The sequence below is a fragment of the Heterodontus francisci genome, chromosome 3, assembly GCF_036365525.1.
Source record: "Heterodontus francisci isolate sHetFra1 chromosome 3, sHetFra1.hap1, whole genome shotgun sequence".
Classification (NCBI taxonomy): Eukaryota; Metazoa; Chordata; class Chondrichthyes; order Heterodontiformes; family Heterodontidae; genus Heterodontus; species Heterodontus francisci.
Window position 1 is genome coordinate 28,658,337 of NC_090373.1, and position 19,343 is coordinate 28,677,679.

A 19,343-nucleotide genomic window follows, 5' to 3' on the forward strand; every position below is an offset into this window, starting at 1 on the left:
TTTACCTCATCTGGAGTTGGGGAAGGCAGTGCATAATCATATCTGGAGTAGGAGAAGGCAGTGCATAATCATATCTGGAGTAGGAGAAGGCAGTGCATAATCACATCTGGAGTAGGAGAAGGCAGTGCATAATCATATCTGGAGTTGCGGAAGGCAGTGATTTACCTCATCTGGAGTTGGGGAAGGCAGTGCATAATCATAGCTGGAGTAGGGGAAGGCAGTGCATAATCATATCTGGAGTAGGGGAAGGCAGTGCATAATCACATCTGGAGTAGAAGGCAGTGCATAATCACATCTGGAGTAGGGGAAGGCAGTGCATAATCACATCTGGAGTAGGGAAAGGCAGTGCATAACCATATCTGGAGTAGGGGAAGGCAGTGATTTACCTCATCTGGAGTTGGGGAAGGCAGTGATTTACCTCATCTGGAGTTGGGGAAGGCAGTGCATAATCATATCTGGAGTAGGAGAAGGCAGTGATTTACCTCATCTGGAGTTGGGGAAGGCAGTGCATAATCATATCTGGAGTAGGAGAAGGCAGTGCATAATATCTGGAGTAGGGAAAGGCAGTGCATAATCATATCTGGAGTAGGGGAAGGCAGTGCATAACCATATCTGGAGTAGGGGAAGGCAGTGCATAATCATATCTGGAGTAGGAGAAGGCAGTGCATAATCATATCTGGAGTAGGAGAAGGCAGTGCATAATCACATCTGGAGTAGGGAAAGGCAGTGCATAACCATATCTGGAGTAGGGGAAGGCAGTGATTTACCTCATCTGGAGTTGGGGAAGGCAGTGCATAATCATATCTGGAGTAGGGGAAGGCAGTGCATAATCATATCTGGAGTAGGGGAAGGCAGTGCATAATCACATCTGGAGTAGGAGAAGGCAGTGCATAACCATATCTTGAGTAGGAGAAGGCAGTGATTTACCTCATCTGGAGTTGGGGAAGGCAGTGCATAATCATATCTGGAGTAGGGGAAGGCAGTGCATAATCATATCTGGAGTAGGGGAAGGCAGTGCATAATCATATCTGGAGTAGGGGAAGGCAGTGCATAATCATATCTGGAGTAGGGGAAGGCAGTGATTTACCTCATCTGGAGTTGGGGAAGGCAGTGCATAATCATATCTGGAGTAGGAGAAGGCAGTGATTTACCTCATCTGGAGTTGGGGAAGGCAGTGCATAATCATATCTGGAGTAGGGGAAGGCAGTGCATAATCATATCTGGAGTAGGGGAAGGCAGTGCATAATCACATCTGGAGTAGGAGAAGGCAGTGCATAACCATATCTTGAGTAGGAGAAGGCAGTGATTTACCTCATCTGGAGTTGGGGAAGGCAGTGCATAATCATATCTGGAGTAGGGGAAGGCAGTGCATAATCATATCTGGAGTAGGGGAAGGCAGTGCATAATCATATCTGGAGTAGGGGAAGGCAGTGCATAATCATATCTGGAGTAGGGGAAGGCAGTGATTTACCTCATCTGGAGTTGGGGAAGGCAGTGCATAATCATATCTGGAGTAGGAGAAGGCAGTGCATAATCATATCTGGAGTAGGAGAAGGCAGTGCATAATCATATCTGGAGTTGCGGAAGGCAGTGATTTACCTCATCTGGAGTTGGGGAAGGCAGTGCATAATCATAGCTGGAGTAGGGGAAGGCAGTGCATAATCATATCTGGAGTAGGGGAAGGTAGTGCATAATCATATCTGGAGTAGGGGAAGGCAGTGCATAATCATATCTGGAGTAGGAGAAGGCAGTGCATAATCATATCTGGAGTAGGGGAAGGCAGTGCATAATCATATCTGGAGTAGGCGAAGGCAGTGCATAATCATATCTGGAGTAGGGGAAGGCAGTGCATAATCATATCTGGAGTAGGGGAAGGCAGTGCATAATCATATCTGGAGTAGGGGAAGGCAGTGATTTACCTCATCTGGAGTTGGGGAAGGCAGTGCATAATCATATCTGGAGTAGGAGAAGGCAGTGCATAATCATATCTGGAGTAGGAGAAGGCAGTGCATAATCATATCTGGAGTTGCGGAAGGCAGTGATTTACCTCATCTGGAGTTGGGGAAGGCAGTGCATAATCATAGCTGGAGTAGGGGAAGGCAGTGCATAATCATATCTGGAGTAGGGGAAGGTAGTGCATAATCATATCTGGAGTAGGGGAAGGCAGTGCATAATCATATCTGGAGTAGGAGAAGGCAGTGCATAATCATATCTGGAGTAGGGGAAGGCAGTGCATAATCATATCTGGAGTAGGCGAAGGCAGTGCATAATCATATCTGGAGTAGGGGAAGGCAGTGCATAATCATATCTGGAGTAGGGGAAGGCAGTGCATAATATCTGGAGTAGGGGAAGGCAGTGCATAATCATATCTGGAGTAGGGGAAGGCAGTGCATAACCATATCTGGAGTAGGAGAAGGCAGTGCATAATCATATCTGGAGTAGGGGAAGGCAGTGCATAATCATCTCTGGAGTAGGGGAAGGCAGTGCATAATCATATCTGGAGTAGGAGAAGGCAGTGCATAACCATATCTGGAGTAGGGGAAGGCAGTGATTTACCTCATCTGGAGTTGGGGAAGGCAGTGCATAATCATATTTGGAGTAGGGGAAGGCAGTGCATAATCATATCTGGAGTAGGGGAAGGCAGTGCATAATCATCTCTGGAGTAGGGGAAGGCAGTGCATAATCATATCTGGAGAAGGGGAAGGCAGTGCATAATCATCTCTGGAGTAGGGGAAGGCAGTGCATAATCATATCTGGAGTAGGGGAAGGCAGTGCATAATCATCTCTGGAGTAGGGGAAGGCAGTGCATAATCATCTCTGGAGTAGGAGAAGGCAGTGCATAATCATATCTGGAGTAGAGGAAGGCAGTGATTTACCTCATCTGGAGTTGGGGAAGGCAGTGCATAACCATATCTGGAGTAGGGGAAGGCAGTGATTTACCTCATCTGGAGTTGGGGAAGGCAGTGCATAATCATATCTGGAGTAGGAGAAGGCAGTGCATAATCATATCTGGAGTAGGAGAAGGCAGTGCATAATCATATCTGGAGTAGGGGAAGGCAGTGCATAATCATATCTGGAGTAGGGGAAGGCAGTGCATAATCATATCTGGAGTAGGGGAAGGCTGTGCATAATCATATCTGGAGTAGGGGAAGGCAGTGCATAACCATATCTGGAGTAGGGGAAGGCAGTGCATAATCATATCTGGAGTAGGGGAAGGCAGTGCATAATCATATCTGGAGTAGGAGAAGGCAGTGCATAATCATATCTGGAGTAGGGGAAGGCAGTGCATAATCATATCTGGAGTAGGGGAAGGCAGTGCATAACCATATCTGGAGTAGGGGAAGGCAGTGCATAATCATATCTGGAGTAGGGGAAGGCAGTGCATAATCATATCTGGAGTAGGAGAAGGCAGTGCATAATCATATCTGGAGTAGGGGAAGGCAGTGCATAATCATATCTGGAGTAGGCGAAGGCAGTGCATAATCATATCTGGAGTAGGGGAAGGCAGTGCATAATCATAGCTGGAGTAGGGGAAGGCAGTGCATAATCATATCTGGAGTAGGGGAAGGCAGTGCATAATCATATCTGGAGTAGGGGAAGGCAGTGCATAATCATATCTGGAGTAGGAGAAGGCAGTGCATAATCATATCTGGAGTAGGCGAAGGCAGTGCATAATCATATCTGGAGTAGGGGAAGGCAGTGCATAATCATATCTGGAGTAGGGGAAGGCAGTGCATAATCATATCTGGAGTAGGGGAAGGCTGTGCATAATCATATCTGGAGTAGGGGAAGGCAGTGCATAATCATATCTGGAGTAGGGGAAGGCAGTGATTTACCTCATCTGGAGTTGGGGAAGGCAGTGCATAATCATATCTGGAGTAGGAGAAGGCAGTGCATAATCATATCTGGAGTAGGAGAAGGCAGTGCATAATCATATCTGGAGTAGGGGAAGGCAGTGCATAATCATCTCTGGAGTAGGGGAAGGCAGTGCATAATCATATCTGGAGTAGGAGAAGGCAGTGCATAACCATATCTGGAGTAGGGGAAGGCAGTGATTTACCTCATCTGGAGTTGGGGAAGCCAGTGCATAATCATATTTGGAGTAGGGGAAGGCAGTGCATAATCATATCTGGAGTAGGGGAAGGCAGTGCATAATCATCTCTGGAGTAGGGGAAGGCAGTGCATAATCATATCTGGAGAAGGGGAAGGCAGTGCATAATCATCTCTGGAGTAGGGGAAGGCAGTGATTTACCTCATCTGGAGTAGGGGAAGGCAGTGCATAATCATCTCTGGAGTAGGGGAAGGCAGTGCATAATCATCTCTGGAGTAGGGGAAGGCAGTGATTTACCTCATCTGGAGTAGGGGAAGGCAGTGCATAATCATATCTGGAGGAGGGGAAGGCAGTGATTTACCTCATCTGGAGTAGGGGAAGGCAGTGCATAATCATCTCTGGAGTAGGGGAAGGCAGTGCATAATCATCTCTGGAGTAGGGGAAGGCAGTGATTTACCTCATCTGGAGTAGGGGAAGGCAGTGCATAATCATATCTGGAGGAGGGGAAGGCAGTGCATAATCATATCTGGAGTAGGAGAAGGCAGTGCATAATCATATCTGGAGTAGAGGAAGGCAGTGATTTACCTCATCTGGAGTTGGGGAAGGCAGTGCATAATCATATCTGGAGTAGGGGAAGGCAGTGCATAATCATATCTGGAGTAGGGGAAGGCAGTGCATAATCATATCTGGAGTAGGGGAAGGCAGTGCATAATCATATCTGGAGTAGGAGAAGGCAGTGCATAATCATATCTGGAGTAGAGGAAGGCAGTGATTTACCTCATCTGGAGTTGGGGAAGGCAGTGCATAATCATATCTGGAGTAGGGGAAGGCAGTGCATAATCATATCTGGAGTAGGGGAAGGCAGTGCATAATCATATCTGGAGTAGGGGAAGGCAGTGCATAATCATATCTGGAGTAGGGGAAGGCAGTGCATAATCATATCTGGAGAAGGGGAAGGCAGTGCATAATCATATCTGGAGTAGGGGAAGGCAGTGCATAATCATATCTGGAGTAGGAGAAGGCAGTGCATAATCGTATCTGGAGTAGGGGAAGGCAGTGCATAATCATATCTGGAGTAGGAGAAGGCAGTGCATAATCATATCTGGAGTAGGGGAAGGCAGTGCATAATCATATCTGGAGTAGGGGAAGGCAGTGATTTACCTCATCTGGAGTTGGGGAAGGCAGTGCATAATCATATCTGGAGTAGGAGAAGGCAGTGCATAATCATATCTGGAGTAGGGGAAGGCAGTGATTTACCTCATCTGGAGTTGGGGAAGGCAGTGCATAATCATATCTGGAGTAGGGGAAGGCAGTGATTTACCTCATCTGGAGTTGGGGAAGGCAGTGCATAATCATATCTGGAGTAGGAGAAGGCAGTGCATAATCATATCTGGAGTAGGAGAAGGCAGTGCATAATCATATCTGGAGTAGGGGAAGGCAGTGCATAATCATATCTGGAGTAGGAGAAGGCAGTGCATAATCATATCTGGAGTAGGAGAAGGCAGTGCATAATCATATCTGGAGTAGGGGAAGGCAGTGCATAATCATCTCTGGAGTAGGAGAAGGCAGTGCATAACCATATCTGGAGTAGGAGAAGGCAGTGCATAACCATATCTGGAGTAGGGGAAGGCAGTGCATAATCATATCTGGAGTAGGAGAAGGCAGTGCATAACCATATCTGGAGTAGGGGAAGGCAGTGCATAATCATCTCTGGAGTAGGGGAAGGCAGTGCATAATCATATCTGGAGTAGGAGAAGGCAGTGCATAACCATATCTGGAGTAGGGGAAGGCAGTGCATAACCATATCTGGAGTAGGGGAAGGCAGTGCATAATCATATCTGGAGTAGGGGAAGGCAGTGCATAATCATATCTGGAGTAGGGGAAGGCAGTGCATAATCATATCTGGAGTAGGAGAAGGCAGTGCATAACCATATCTGGAGTAGGGGAAGGCAGTGATTTACCTCATCTGGAGTTGGGGAAGGCAGTGCATAATCATATCTGGAGTCGGGGAAGGCAGTGCATAATCATATCTGGAGTAGGGGAAGGCAATGCATAACCATATCTGGAGTAGGAGAAGGCAGTGCATAATCATATCTGGAGTAGGGGAAGGCAGTGCATAATCATATCTGGAGTAGGAGAAGGCAGTGCATAACCATATCTGGAGTAGGGGAAGGCAGTGCATAACCATATCTGGAGTAGGGGAAGGCAGTGCATAATCATATCTGGAGTAGGGGAAGGCAGTGCATAATCATATCTGGAGTAGGAGAAGGCAGTGCATAACCATATCTGGAGTAGGGGAAGGCAGTGATTTACCTCATCTGGAGTTGGGGAAGGCAGTGCATAATCATATCTGGAGTCGGGGAAGGCAGTGCATAATCATATCTGGAGTAGGGGAAGGCAATGCATAACCATATCTGGAGTAGGGGAAGGCAGTGCATAACCATATCTGGAGTAGGAGAAGGCAGTGCATAATCATATCTGGAGTAGGGGAAGGCAGTGCATAATCATATCTGGAGTAGGGGAAGGCAGTGCATAATCATATCTGGAGTAGGGGAAGGCAATGCATAACCATATCTGGAGTAGGAGAAGGCAGTGCATAACCATATCTGGAGTAGGAGAAGGCAGTGCATAATCATATCTGGAGTAGGGGAAGGCAGTGCATAATCATATCTGGAGTAGGGGAAGCCAGTGCATAACCATATCTGGAGTAGGGGAAGGCAGTGCATAATCATATCTGGAGTAGGGGAAGGCAGTGCATAATCACATCTGGAGTAGAAGGCAGTGCATAATCACATCTGGAGTAGGGGAAGGCAGTGCATAATCATATCTGGAGTAGGGGAAGGCAGTGCATAATCACATCTGGAGTAGGGGAAGGCAGTGCATAATCATATCTGGAGTAGGAGAAGGCAGTGCATAATCACATCTGGAGTAGGGAAAGGCAGTGCATAACCATATCTGGAGTAGGGGAAGGCAGTGATTTACCTCATCTGGAGTTGGGGAAGGCAGTGATTTACCTCATCTGGAGTTGGGGAAGGCAGTGCATAATCATATCTGGAGTAGGAGAAGGCAGTGCATAATCATATCTGGAGTAGGAGAAGGCAGTGCATAATCATATCTGGAGTAGGGAAAGGCAGTGCATAATCACATCTGGAGTAGGAGAAGGCAGTGCATAACCATATCTGGAGTAGGAGAAGGCAGTGATTTATCTCATCTGGAGTTGGGGAAGGCAGTGCATAATCATATCTGGAGCAGGGGAAGGCAGTGCATAATCATATCTGGAGTAGGAGAAGGCAGTGCATAATCATATCTGGAGTAGGAGAAGGCAGTGCATAATCATATCTGGAGTAGGGGAAGGCAGTGCATAATCATATCTGGAGTAGGAGAAGGCAGTGCATAATCACATCTGGAGTAGGGAAAGGCAGTGCATAACCATATCTGGAGTAGGGGAAGGCAGTGATTTACCTCATCTGGAGTTGGGGAAGGCAGTGCATAATCATATCTGGAGTAGGGGAAGGCAGTGCATAATCATATCTGGAGTAGGGGAAGGCAGTGCATAATCACATCTGGAGTAGGAGAAGGCAGTGCATAACCATATCTTGAGTAGGAGAAGGCAGTGATTTACCTCATCTGGAGTTGGGGAAGGCAGTGCATAATCATATCTGGAGTAGGAGAAGGCAGTGCATAATCATATCTGGAGTAGGAGAAGGCAGTGCATAACCATATCTTGAGTAGGAGAAGGCAGTGATTTACCTCATCTGGAGTTGGGGAAGGCAGTGCATAATCATATCTGGAGTAGGGGAAGGCAGTGCATAATCATATCTGGAGTAGGGGAAGGCAGTGATTTACCTCATCTGGAGTTGGGGAAGGCAGTGCATCATCATATCTGGAGTAGGAGAAGGCAGTGCATAATCATATCTGGAGTAGGAGAAGGCAGTGCATAATCATATCTGGAGTTGCGGAAGGCAGTGATTTACCTCATCTGGAGTTGCGGAAGGCAGTGCATAATCATAGCTGGAGTAGGGGAAGGCAGTGCATAATCATATCTGGAGTAGGGGAAGGCAGTGCATAATCATATCTGGAGTAGGAGAAGGCAGTGCATAATCATATCTGGAGTAGGGGAAGGCAGTGCATAATCATATCTGGAGTAGGGGAAGGCAATGCATAACCATATCTGGAGTAGGAGAAGGCAGTGCATAACCATATCTGGAGTAGGAGAAGGCAGTGCATAATCATATCTGGAGTAGGGGAAGGCAGTGCATAATCATATCTGGAGTAGGGGAAGGCAGTGCATAATCACATCTGGAGTAGGAGAAGGCAGTGCATAACCATATCTGGAGTAGGGGAAGGCAGTGCATAATCATATCTGGAGTAGGGGAAGGCAGTGCATAATCACATCTGGAGTGGAAGGCAGTGCATAATCACATCTGGAGTAGGGGAAGGCAGTGCATAATCATATCTGGAGTAGGGGAAGGCAGTGCATAATCACATCTGGAGTAGGAGAAGGCAGTGCATAATCACATCTGGAGTAGGGAAAGGCAGTGCATAACCATATCTGGAGTAGGGGAAGGCAGTGATTTACCTCATCTGGAGTTGGGGAAGGCAGTGATTTACCTCATCTGGAGTTGGGGAAGGCAGTGCATAATCATATCTGGAGTAGGGGAAGGCAGTGCATAATCATATCTGGAGTAGGAGAAGGCAGTGCATAATCATATCTGGAGCAGGAGAAGGCAGTGCATAATCATATCTGGAGTAGGGAAAGGCAGTGCATAATCACATCTGGAGTAGGAGAAGGCAGTGCATAACCATATCTGGAGTAGGAGAAGGCAGTGATTTATCTCATCTGGAGTTGGGGAAGGCAGTGCATAATCATATCTGGAGCAGGGGAAGGCAGTGCATAATCATATCTGGAGTAGGAGAAGGCAGTGCATAATCATATCTGGAGTAGGAGAAGGCAGTGCATAATCATATCTGGAGTAGGGAAAGGCAGTGCATAATCATATCTGGAGTAGGGGAAGGCAGTGCATAATCATATCTGGAGTAGGGAAAGGCAGTGCATAATCATATCTGGAGTAGGAGAAGGCAGTGCATAATCATATCTGGAGTAGGAGAAGGCAGTGCATAATCATATCTGGAGTAGGGAAAGGCAGTGCATAATCATATCTGGAGTAGGGAAAGGCAGTGCATAATCATATCTGGAGTCGGAGAAGGCAGTGCATAACCATATCTGGAGTAGGGGAAGGCAGTGATTTACCTCATCTGGAGTTGGGGAAGGCAGTGCATAATCATATCTGGAGTAGGGGAAGGCAGTGCATAATCATATCTGGAGTAGGGAAAGGCAGTGCATAACCATATCTGGAGTAGGGGAAGGCAGTGATTTACCTCATCTGGAGTTGGGGAAGGCAGTGCATAATCATATCTGGAGTAGGGGAAGGCAGTGCATAATCATATCTGGAGTAGGGGAAGGCAGTGCATAATCACATCTGGAGTAGGAGAAGGCAGTGCATAACCATATCTTGAGTAGGAGAAGGCAGTGATTTACCTCATCTGGAGTTGGGGAAGGCAGTGCATAATCATATCTGGAGTAGGAGAAGGCAGTGCATAATCATATCTGGAGTAGGAGAAGGCAGTGCATAATCATATCTGGAGTAGGGGAAGGCAGTGCATAATCATATCTGGAGTAGGGGAAGGCAGTGATTTACCTCATCTGGAGTTGGGGAAGGCAGTGCATCATCATATCTGGAGTAGGAGAAGGCAGTGCATAATCATATCTGGAGTAGGAGAAGGCAGTGCATAATCATATCTGGAGTTGCGGAAGGCAGTGATTTACCTCATCTGGAGTTGGGGAAGGCAGTGCATAATCATAGCTGGAGTAGGGGAAGGCAGTGCATAATCATATCTGGAGTAGGGGAAGGCAGTGCATAATCATATCTGGAGTCGGAGAAGGCAGTGCATAATCATATCTGGAGTAGGGGAAGGCAGTGCATAATCATATCTGGAGTAGGGGAAGGCAGTGCATAATCATATCTGGAGTTGGGGAAGGCAGTGCATAATCATATCTGGAGTAGGGGAAGGCAGTGCATAATCATATCTGGAGTAGGGGAAGGCAGTGCATAATCATATCTGGAGTAGGGGAAGGCAGTGCATAATCATATCTGGAGTAGGGGAAGGCAGTGCATAATCATATCTGGAGTAGGAGAAGGCAGTGCATAATCATAACTGGAGTAGGGGAAGGCAGTGCATAATCATATCTGGAGTAGGGGAAGGCAGTGCATAATCATATCTGGAGTAGGGGAAGGCAGTGCATAATCATATCTGGAGTTGGGGAAGGCAGTGCATAATCATATCTGGAGTAGGAGAAGGCAGTGCATAATCATATCTGGAGTAGGAGAAGGCAGTGCATAATCATATCTGGAGTAGGGGAAGGCAGTGCATAATCATATCTGGAGTAGGGGAAGGCAGTGCATAATCATATCTGGAGTAGGGGAAGGCAGTGCGTAATCATATCTGGAGTAGGAGAAGGCAGTGCGTAATCATATCTGGAGTAGGAGAAGGCAGTGCGTAATCATATCTGGAGTAGGAGAAGGCAGTGCTTAATCATATCTGGAGTAGGAGAAGGCAGTGCATAATCATATCTGGAGTAGGAGAAGGCAGTGCATAATCATATCTGGAGTAGGAGAAGGCAGTGCATAATCATATCTGGAGTAGGGGAAGGCAGTGCATAATCATCTCTGGAGTAGGGGAAGGCAGTGCATAATCATATCTGGAGTAGGAGAAGGCAGTGCATAACCATATCTGGAGGAGGGGAAGGCAGTGATTTACCTCATCTGGAGTTGGGGAAGGCAGTGCATAATCATATTTGGAGTAGGGGAAGGCAGTGCATAATCATATCTGGAGTAGGAGAAGGCAGTGCATAACCATATCTGGAGGAGGGGAAGGCAGTGATTTACCTCATCTGGAGTTGGGGAAGGCAGTGCATAATCATATTTGGAGTAGGGGAAGGCAGTGCATAATCATATCTGGAGAAGGGGAAGGCAGTGATTTACCTCATCTGGAGTTGGGGAAGGCAGTGCATAATCATCTCTGGAGTAGGGGAAGGCAGTGATTTACCTCATCTGGAGTTGGGGAAGGCAGTGCATAATCATATCTGGAGTAGGGGAAGGCAGTGATTTACCTCATCTGGAGTTGGGGAAGGCAGTGCATAATCATCTCTGGAGTAGGGGAAGGCAGTGATTTACCTCATCTGGAGTTGGGGAAGGCAGTGCATAATCATATCTGGAGTAGGGGAAGGCAGTGCATAATCATATCTGGAGTAGGGGAAGGCAGTGCATAATCATATCTGGAGTAGGAGAAGGCAGTGCATAATCATATCTGGAGTAGGAGAAGGCAGTGCATAATCATATCTGGAGTAGAGGAAGGCAGTGATTTACCTCATCTGGAGTTGGGGAAGGCAGTGCATAATCATATCTGGAGTAGGGGAAGGCAGTGATTTACCTCATCTGGAGTTGGGGAAGGCAGTGCATAATCATATCTGGAGTAGGGGAAGGCAGTGCATAATCATCTGGAGTAGGGGAAGGCAGTGCATAATCACATCTGGAGTAGGGGAAGGCAGTGCATAATCATATCTGGAGTAGGGGAAGGCAGTGCATAATCATATCTGGAGTAGGGGAAGGCAGTGCATAATCATATCTGGAGTAGGGGAAGGCAGTGCATAATCATATCTGGAGTAGGGGAAGGCAGTGCATAATCATATCTGGAGTAGGAGAAGGCAGTGCATAATCGTATCTGGAGTAGGGGAAGGCAGTGCATAATCATATCTGGAGTAGGGGAAGGCAGTGCATAATCATATCTGGAGTAGGGGAAGGCAGTGCATAATCATATCTGGAGTAGGGGAAGGCAGTGCATAATCATATCTGGAGTAGGGGAAGGCAGTGCATAATCATATCTGGAGTAGGGGAAGGCAGTGCATAATCATATCTGGAGTAGGGGAAGGCAGTGCATAATCATATCTGGAGTAGGGGAAGGCAGTGCATAATCATATCTGGAGTAGGGAAAGGCAGTGCATAATCATATCTGGAGTAGGGGAAGGCAGTGCATAATCATATCTGGAGTAGGGGAAGGCAGTGCATAATCATATCTGGAGTAGGGGAAGGCAGTGCATAATCATATCTGGAGTAGGAGAAGGCAGTGCATAATCGTATCTGGAGTAGGGGAAGGCAGTGCATAATCATATCTGGAGTAGGAGAAGGCAGTGCATAATCATCTCTGGAGTAGGGGAAGGCAGTGCATAATCATATCTGGAGTAGGAGAAGGCAGTGCATAACCATATCTGGAGTAGGGGAAGGCAGTGATGTTCCTCATCTGGAGTTGGGGAAGGCAGTGCATAATCATATCTGGAGTAGGGGAAGGCAGTGCATAACCATATCTGGAGTAGGGGAAGGCAGTGATTTACCTCATCTGGAGTTGGGGAAGGCAGTGCATAATCATATCTGGAGTAGGAGAAGGCAGTGCATAATCATCTCTGGAGTAGGGGAAGGCAGTGCATAATCATCTCTGGAGTAGGGGAAGGCAGTGCATAATCATATCTGGAGTAGGAGAAGGCAGTGCATAACCATATCTGGAGTAGGGGAAGGCAGTGATGTTCCTCATCTGGAGTTGGGGAAGGCAGTGCATAATCAAATCTGGAGTAGGGGAAGGCAGTGCATAATCACATCTGGAGTAGGGGAAGGCAGTGCATAATCATATCTGGAGTAGGGGAAGGCAGTGCATAATCATCTCTGGAGTAGGGGAAGGCAGTGCATAATCATCTCTGGAGTAGGGGAAGGCAGTGCATAATCATATCTGGAGTAGGGGAAGGCAGTGCATAATCATATCTGGAGTAGGGGAAGGCAGTGCATAATCATCTCTGGAGTAGGGGAAGGCAGTGCATAATCATATCTGGAGTAGGAGAAGGCAGTGCATAACCATATCTGGAGTAGGGGAAGGCAGTGCATAATCATATCTGGAGTAGGAGAAGGCAGTGATTTACCTCATCTGGAGTTGGGGAAGGCAGTGCATAATCATATCTGGAGTAGGGGAAGGCAGTGCATAATCATATCTGGAGTAGGGGAAGGCAGTGCATAATCATATCTGGAGTTGGGGAAGGCAGTGCATAATCATATCTGGAGTTGGGGAAGGCAGTGCATAATCATATCTGGAGTAGGGGAAGGCAGTGCATAATCATATCTGGAGTAGGGGAAGGCAGTGCATAATCATATCTGGAGTAGGAGAAGGCAGTGCATAATCATATCTGGAGTTGGGGAAGGCAGTGCATAATCATATCTGGAGTAGGGGAAGGCAGTGCATAATCACATCTGGAGTAGGGGAAGGCAGTGCATAATCATATCTGGAGTAGGAGAAGGCAGTGCATAATCATATCTGGAGTAGGAGAAGGCAGTGCAAAATCATATCTGGAGTAGGGGAAGGCAGTGCATAATCATCTCTGGAGTAGGGGAAGGCAGTGCATAATCATATCTGGAGTAGGAGAAGGCAGTGCATAATCATATCTGGAGTAGGAGAAGGCAGTGCATAATCATATCTGGAGTTGGGGAAGGCAGTGCATAATCATATCTGGAGTAGGGGAAGGCAGTGCATAATCACATCTGGAGTAGGGGAAGGCAGTGCATAATCATATCTGGAGTAGGAGAAGGCAGTGCATAATCATATCTGGAGTAGGAGAAGGCAGTGCAAAATCATATCTGGAGTAGGGGAAGGCAGTGCATAACCATATCTGGAGTAGGGGAAGGCAGTGATTTACCTCATCTGGAGTTGGGGAAGGCAGTGCATAATCATATCTGGAGTAGGGGAAGGCAGTGCATAATCATATCTGGAGTAGGGGAAGGCAGTGCATAATCATATCTGGAGTTGGGGAAGGCAGTGCATAATCATATCTGGAGTAGGGGAAGGCAGTGCATAATCATATCTGGAGTGGGGGAAGGCAGTGCATAATCATCTCTGGAGTAGGGGAAGGCAGTGCATAATCATATCTGGAGTGGGGGAAGGCAGTGCATAATCATATCTGGAGTAGGGGAAGGCAGTGCATAATCATATCTGGAGTAGGGGAAGGCAGTGCATAATCATATCTGGAGTAGGGGAAGGCAGTGCATAATCATATCTGGAGTAGGGGAAGGCAGTGCATAATCATCTCTGGAGTAGGGGAAGGCAGTGCATAATCATATCTGGAGTGGGGGAAGGCAGTGCATAATCATATCTGGAGTAGGGGAAGGCAGTGCATAATCATATCTGGAGTAGGGGAAGGCAGTGCATAATCATATCTGGAGTAGGGGAAGGCAGTGCATAATCATATCTGGAGTGGGGGAAGGCAGTGCATAATCATATCTGGAGTAGGGGAAGGCAGTGCATAATCATATCTGGAGTAGGGGAAGGCAGTGCATAATCATATCTGGAGTAGGGGAAGGCAGTGCATAATCATATCTGGAGTAGGGGAAGGCAGTGCATAATCATCTCTGGAGTAGGGGAAGGCAGTGCATAATCATATCTGGAGTGGGGGAAGGCAGTGCATAATCATATCTGGAGTAGGGGAAGGCAGTGCATAATCATATCTGGAGTAGGGGAAGGCAGTGCATAATCATATCTGGAGTAGGGGAAGGCAGTGCATAATCATATCTGGAGTAGGGGAAGGCAGTGCATAATCATATCTGGAGTATGAGAAGGCAGTGCATAACCATATCTGGAGTTGGGGAAGGCAGTGATTTACCTCATCTGGAGTTGGGGAAGGCAGTGCATAATCATATCTGGAGTCGGGGAAGGCAGTGCATAATCATATCTGGAGTAGGGGAAGGCAGTGAATAATCATATCTGGAGTAGGGGAAGGCAGTGCATAATCATATCTGGAGTAGGAGAAGGCAGTGCATAATCATATCTGGAGTAGGGGAAGGCAGTGCATAATCATATCTGGAGTAGGAGAAGGCAGTGCATAATCATATCTGGAGTAGGGGAAGGCAGTGCATAATCATATCTGGAGTAGGGGAAGGCAGTGCGTAATCATATCTGGAGTAGGAGAAGGCAGTGCATAATCATATCTGGAGTTGGGGAAGGCAGTGCATAATCATATCTGGAGTAGGGGAAGGCAGTGCATAATCATATCTGGAGTAGGAGAAGGCAGTGCATAATCATATCTGGAGTTGGGGAAGGCAGTGCATAACCATATCTGGAGTAGGGGAAGGCAGTGATTTACCTCATCTGGAGTTGGGGAAGGCAGTGCATAATCATATCTGGAGTAGGGGAAGGCAGTGCATAATCATATCTGGAGTAGGAGAAGGCAGTGCATAATCATATCTGGAGTAGGAGAAGGCAGTGCATAATCATATCTGGAGTTGGGGAAGGCAGTGCATAATCATATCTGGAGTAGGGGAAGGCAGTGCATAATCATATCTGGAGTTGGGGAAGGCAGTGCATAATCATATCTGGAGTTGGGGAAGGCAGTGCATAATCATATCTGGAGTTGGGGAAGGCAGTGCATAATCATATCTGGAGTTGGGGAAGGCAGTGCATAATCATATCTGGAGTTGGGGAAGGCAGTGCATAATCATATCTGGAGTAGGGGAAGGCAGTGCATAATCACATCTGGAGTAGGGGAAGGCAGTGATTTACCTCATCTGGAGTAGGGGAAGGCAGTGCATAATCATATCTGGAGTAGGGGAAGGCAGTGCATAATCACATCTGGAGTAGGGGAAGGCAGTGATTTACCTCATCTGGAGTTGGGGAAGGCAGTGCATAATCATATCTGGAGTAGGGGAAGGCAGAACTGTAATGCAGTGTGTTATCACATCAGGTGTAGTGGGAAGCAATGCATAATCACATCTGGAGTAGGGGAAGGCAGTACAGGAATGCAGTGAGTTACCACATCTGGAGCAGAGGAACGCAGTGAGTTACCAGATCTGGAGTGCAGGAACGCAGTGAGTTATCACATCTGGTGTAGTGGGAAGCAGTGCATAATCACATCTGGAGTAGGGGAAGACGGTACAGGAATGCAGTGAGTTACCACATCTGGAGCTCAGGAAATCAGTGAGTTACCATATCTGGAGCAAAGGAATGTAATAAGCTATTGGTTTGCTATTTTCTTTAGAGAAAGTAAGCTTATTAATTGAAGCAATTTTTTTTTGTTTTCAGACTGAGGAAAAGCTTCTGATTTTGACCAGCTATCTCAGGAGGAAATACTTCTACTGTGTTTGGTGTGCAATTTCTTACCAAGGTAGAAACATACTGTGCATGCTTCCTCTGATTCCCATTCTGAAGGAGCAATTTGTTTTGCCCATACCGTTAATTAATATTGAGTTGATTTCCTATAAATTATGCTTTTAGTACGTTTTTTAAAAAAAACTTCTCAGTCACAAAAAGGATCCTCAGCCCATTAAAGGCCCAGTCACCAGGCTCTCTCTTTCAGTATTGAGCTGCATTTTTACTATCCCTCATGTCTGTATTTGGCAAATACTCCAAAGCAGTTGTCTTGCTTTAAGCTAAGTTCTTCCTATTATATGCTTTAAATCTACTCTATAGAAAAGGAACATTGTGCATTTATATAGCATCTTACACGACTCGGAATATCCTGAAGCACTTTGCAGCCAAATAATTGCTTTTTTTTTTTAAGTGTACGCACCATTGTTTTGTAGAGCTCGGGGTCTAAGCAGCTGAAGGCATGGCTGCCATTACTGGGGGAGAAGGAAGTGAGGGATGCACAGGAAACCAGGGTTGGAGGAAAACAGCAATCTCAGAGGGTTGTAGAGCAGACATTGTCAACAGGGCTCCCTCCCCCCATTTCCAATGCTTCTGCCCTCACCCTCTCTCCTCTTTCAACTGGCACAGAATATCTCAGTCCTTACCTTCCACCCCACTAGTCTTGGTATTTGCCCACATATCATCTGCCATTTCTATGATCCTATCACCAAACACATTGTTTCCTCACCTACACTCTATCCTGTCCAGAGGCACCATTCCCTCTATGACCCAACTTCACTCTTCCAACAAAACACTTGGGTTCATTTCTACAGGGATAAAATTGAAAAGTACAGAGGTTGTGTTAAATTTGTATAAAATCTTGGTTGGACCTTACTTGGATGACTGTGTGCAGCATACCACAAAAAAGAATCTAGAGGCATGGGACAAGGTGCAAAAAAGATTCATAAGGATGATAACAGGTTATAACTGTCAAGAAAGATTGAACAGGCTGGGCTGTTTTCTCTAGAAAAGAGAAGGCTGCGGGGTGACCTGATAGAGGTATTTAAGCAAGTGTTTGATAGGGTAGACGTAGAGAACATGTTTCCATTTGAGGGGAGGGGGTTTAAAACTAGGGGTCAAAAATATAAGATAGCCATTAGTAAATATAATAGGGAATTCAGGAGAAACCTCTTTACCCAAAGAGTGGTGAGAAGTGTGGAACTGGTTACCACAAGGAATAGTTGAGATGAGTAGCATAGATATATTTAAGGTGAAACTAGATAAATGCATGAGGGAGAAAGGAATAGAAAGATATGCTGATAAGGTGAGATGAAGTGGGTGTGGGAGGAGGCTTTTGTGGAGCATAAACACTGGCGTGGACTAGTTGGGCGAATTGCCTGTTTGTGTTGTAAATTCAATGTAACTTCCAGTTGCCATTCTCTCATACCTTGCCCAGGACAGATCAAACATTGATCAGCTGACCGGCTTGATGAACACCTCCATTCACATAGATGTAAAAGATCCCAGGACACTATTTGGGAGATGACAAAGAGAGTTCTTCCTGATGCCCTAGCCAATATTCGTCTCTAAACCGACAATACTAAAAACAGAAGATCTAGCCATCATCACATTGCTGTTTGTGGGAGCTTGCTGTGTCTAAACTGACTGCCGCATTTCCTACATTACAACAGTGACTATAATTCCAAAGTACTCCATTGGCTGTAAAATGCATTGGGACATTGAGTTTGTGAAAGGTGCTATATAAATGCAAGGCTTTCCTTTTTTCTGTTTTTTTTTTCTGTCTTTCTAATAATTATCAATTTGGTCTTGAAAATGTCACTTCTGTCTTGTTGCAGATGAGGAGGACCTATCTGATAACTGCCCTGGGGACTGTGTTGCTGACCACTGCTGACTGACTCAAGTGCAGTACAGAACAGTAATGGCATCGCTCGTACTCTCTCCGGAGCCAGTCTGCTGAAACTGGAACGGAGTGTTGTTCTGAATGCAAACAAACTTGCAAAGCACAATTGTGAATTCAAATCCAAATGTTATTGGAGGCAAAGGGTGCTCCATCTTGTATTTGCCATTTACATTTTGATACTGGGTGTCTCATCTTTATGAGCTTTTTGACAGACAGGCAACTGTACACATAAAATATTCTTGCTTCCGTTACTTTATTTTAAAAGTATCTCTGTATTTATTGATCTGTACTAATTGTGGCTTTATTTGCCTCAGAACAGTTCACCAGGAACACCTGCTTTGTCCTTTTAAAACAATACCTATGGTGTGGACCAAAAGCCTGTTCAGTTTGAATCCCAGCAAGGTGCAGTGAAAGATTTACTGGGTCTGAAGTAAAGACAGATGCAAATGTAAAGCTAATTGGATATGTGTAGGAAAAGTGGAAAGGCTAAAAAGAAAAAAGACATTTTTATTCGCGCTAGCAAATCTCCTGTGGAATTGCTTATCGACAGTCTGAGGTTTGGAAGGTAGTTATAATGTTCAGCTAACCTCGTCTGTGCCCAAGGTCACTATTCATTATTAAAGGATAAAACCTGGTATGTGATAGACAAATGCTGGACAAAAGCTTGGATATTTGTTCATTTGTGCTGTTCTTGACTCTACTGCAGATTTGTTTTGAGGCTTTATTCCTTACTCTTCTGCCGTTGTGTTTGTATATGTATTACAAATAAACCCCTTTTTTTTCTTTGTCATTTGCTGCCTGACTGTGAAATTGAATAGTAATACATGTAATAGCACAGTAAACTCCTATATTACAACAGTGACTATACTCTGAAAGTACTTCTTGGCTGTAAAACACTTTGGGATGCCCTGAGCTCGTGAAAGATACCATAGAAATTCAAGTTATTTCTTGCTTTATATATCACTGTTCATATCATTCACTTGCCCTTTATTATTGTTGCATTTTACAGTTACTAACTGAAACAAAGAAAGGACTTGCATTTCTGTAGCCTTTCACAACCTCAAGACGCCCTTTTGAAGTGTGATGACTCTTTTAATATAGGAACTGAATCCACACAGCGAGAATTTAGGAATGTTATTCACAAAATTATCCGAGGTG

The 19,343-nt window shown here is 45.9% G+C and overlaps 1 protein-coding gene across 1 annotated transcript in view; it reads left to right on the forward strand.

Moving 5' to 3' along the window:
* The window catches only part of gpatch11 (G patch domain containing 11), a 54,881-nt gene extending 35,906 nt beyond the window's left edge, over positions 1-18,975 (forward strand). Inside the window, exons 7-8 of the mRNA XM_068020476.1 lie at positions 16,220-16,301; positions 18,121-18,975. Of these exons, the coding sequence (XP_067876577.1) occupies positions 16,220-16,301; positions 18,121-18,176 (138 nt within the window). The 3' untranslated portion in view covers positions 18,177-18,975. The remainder of the gene's footprint in view (positions 1-16,219; positions 16,302-18,120) is intronic.
* Positions 18,976-19,343: the final 368 nt, after the last annotated feature.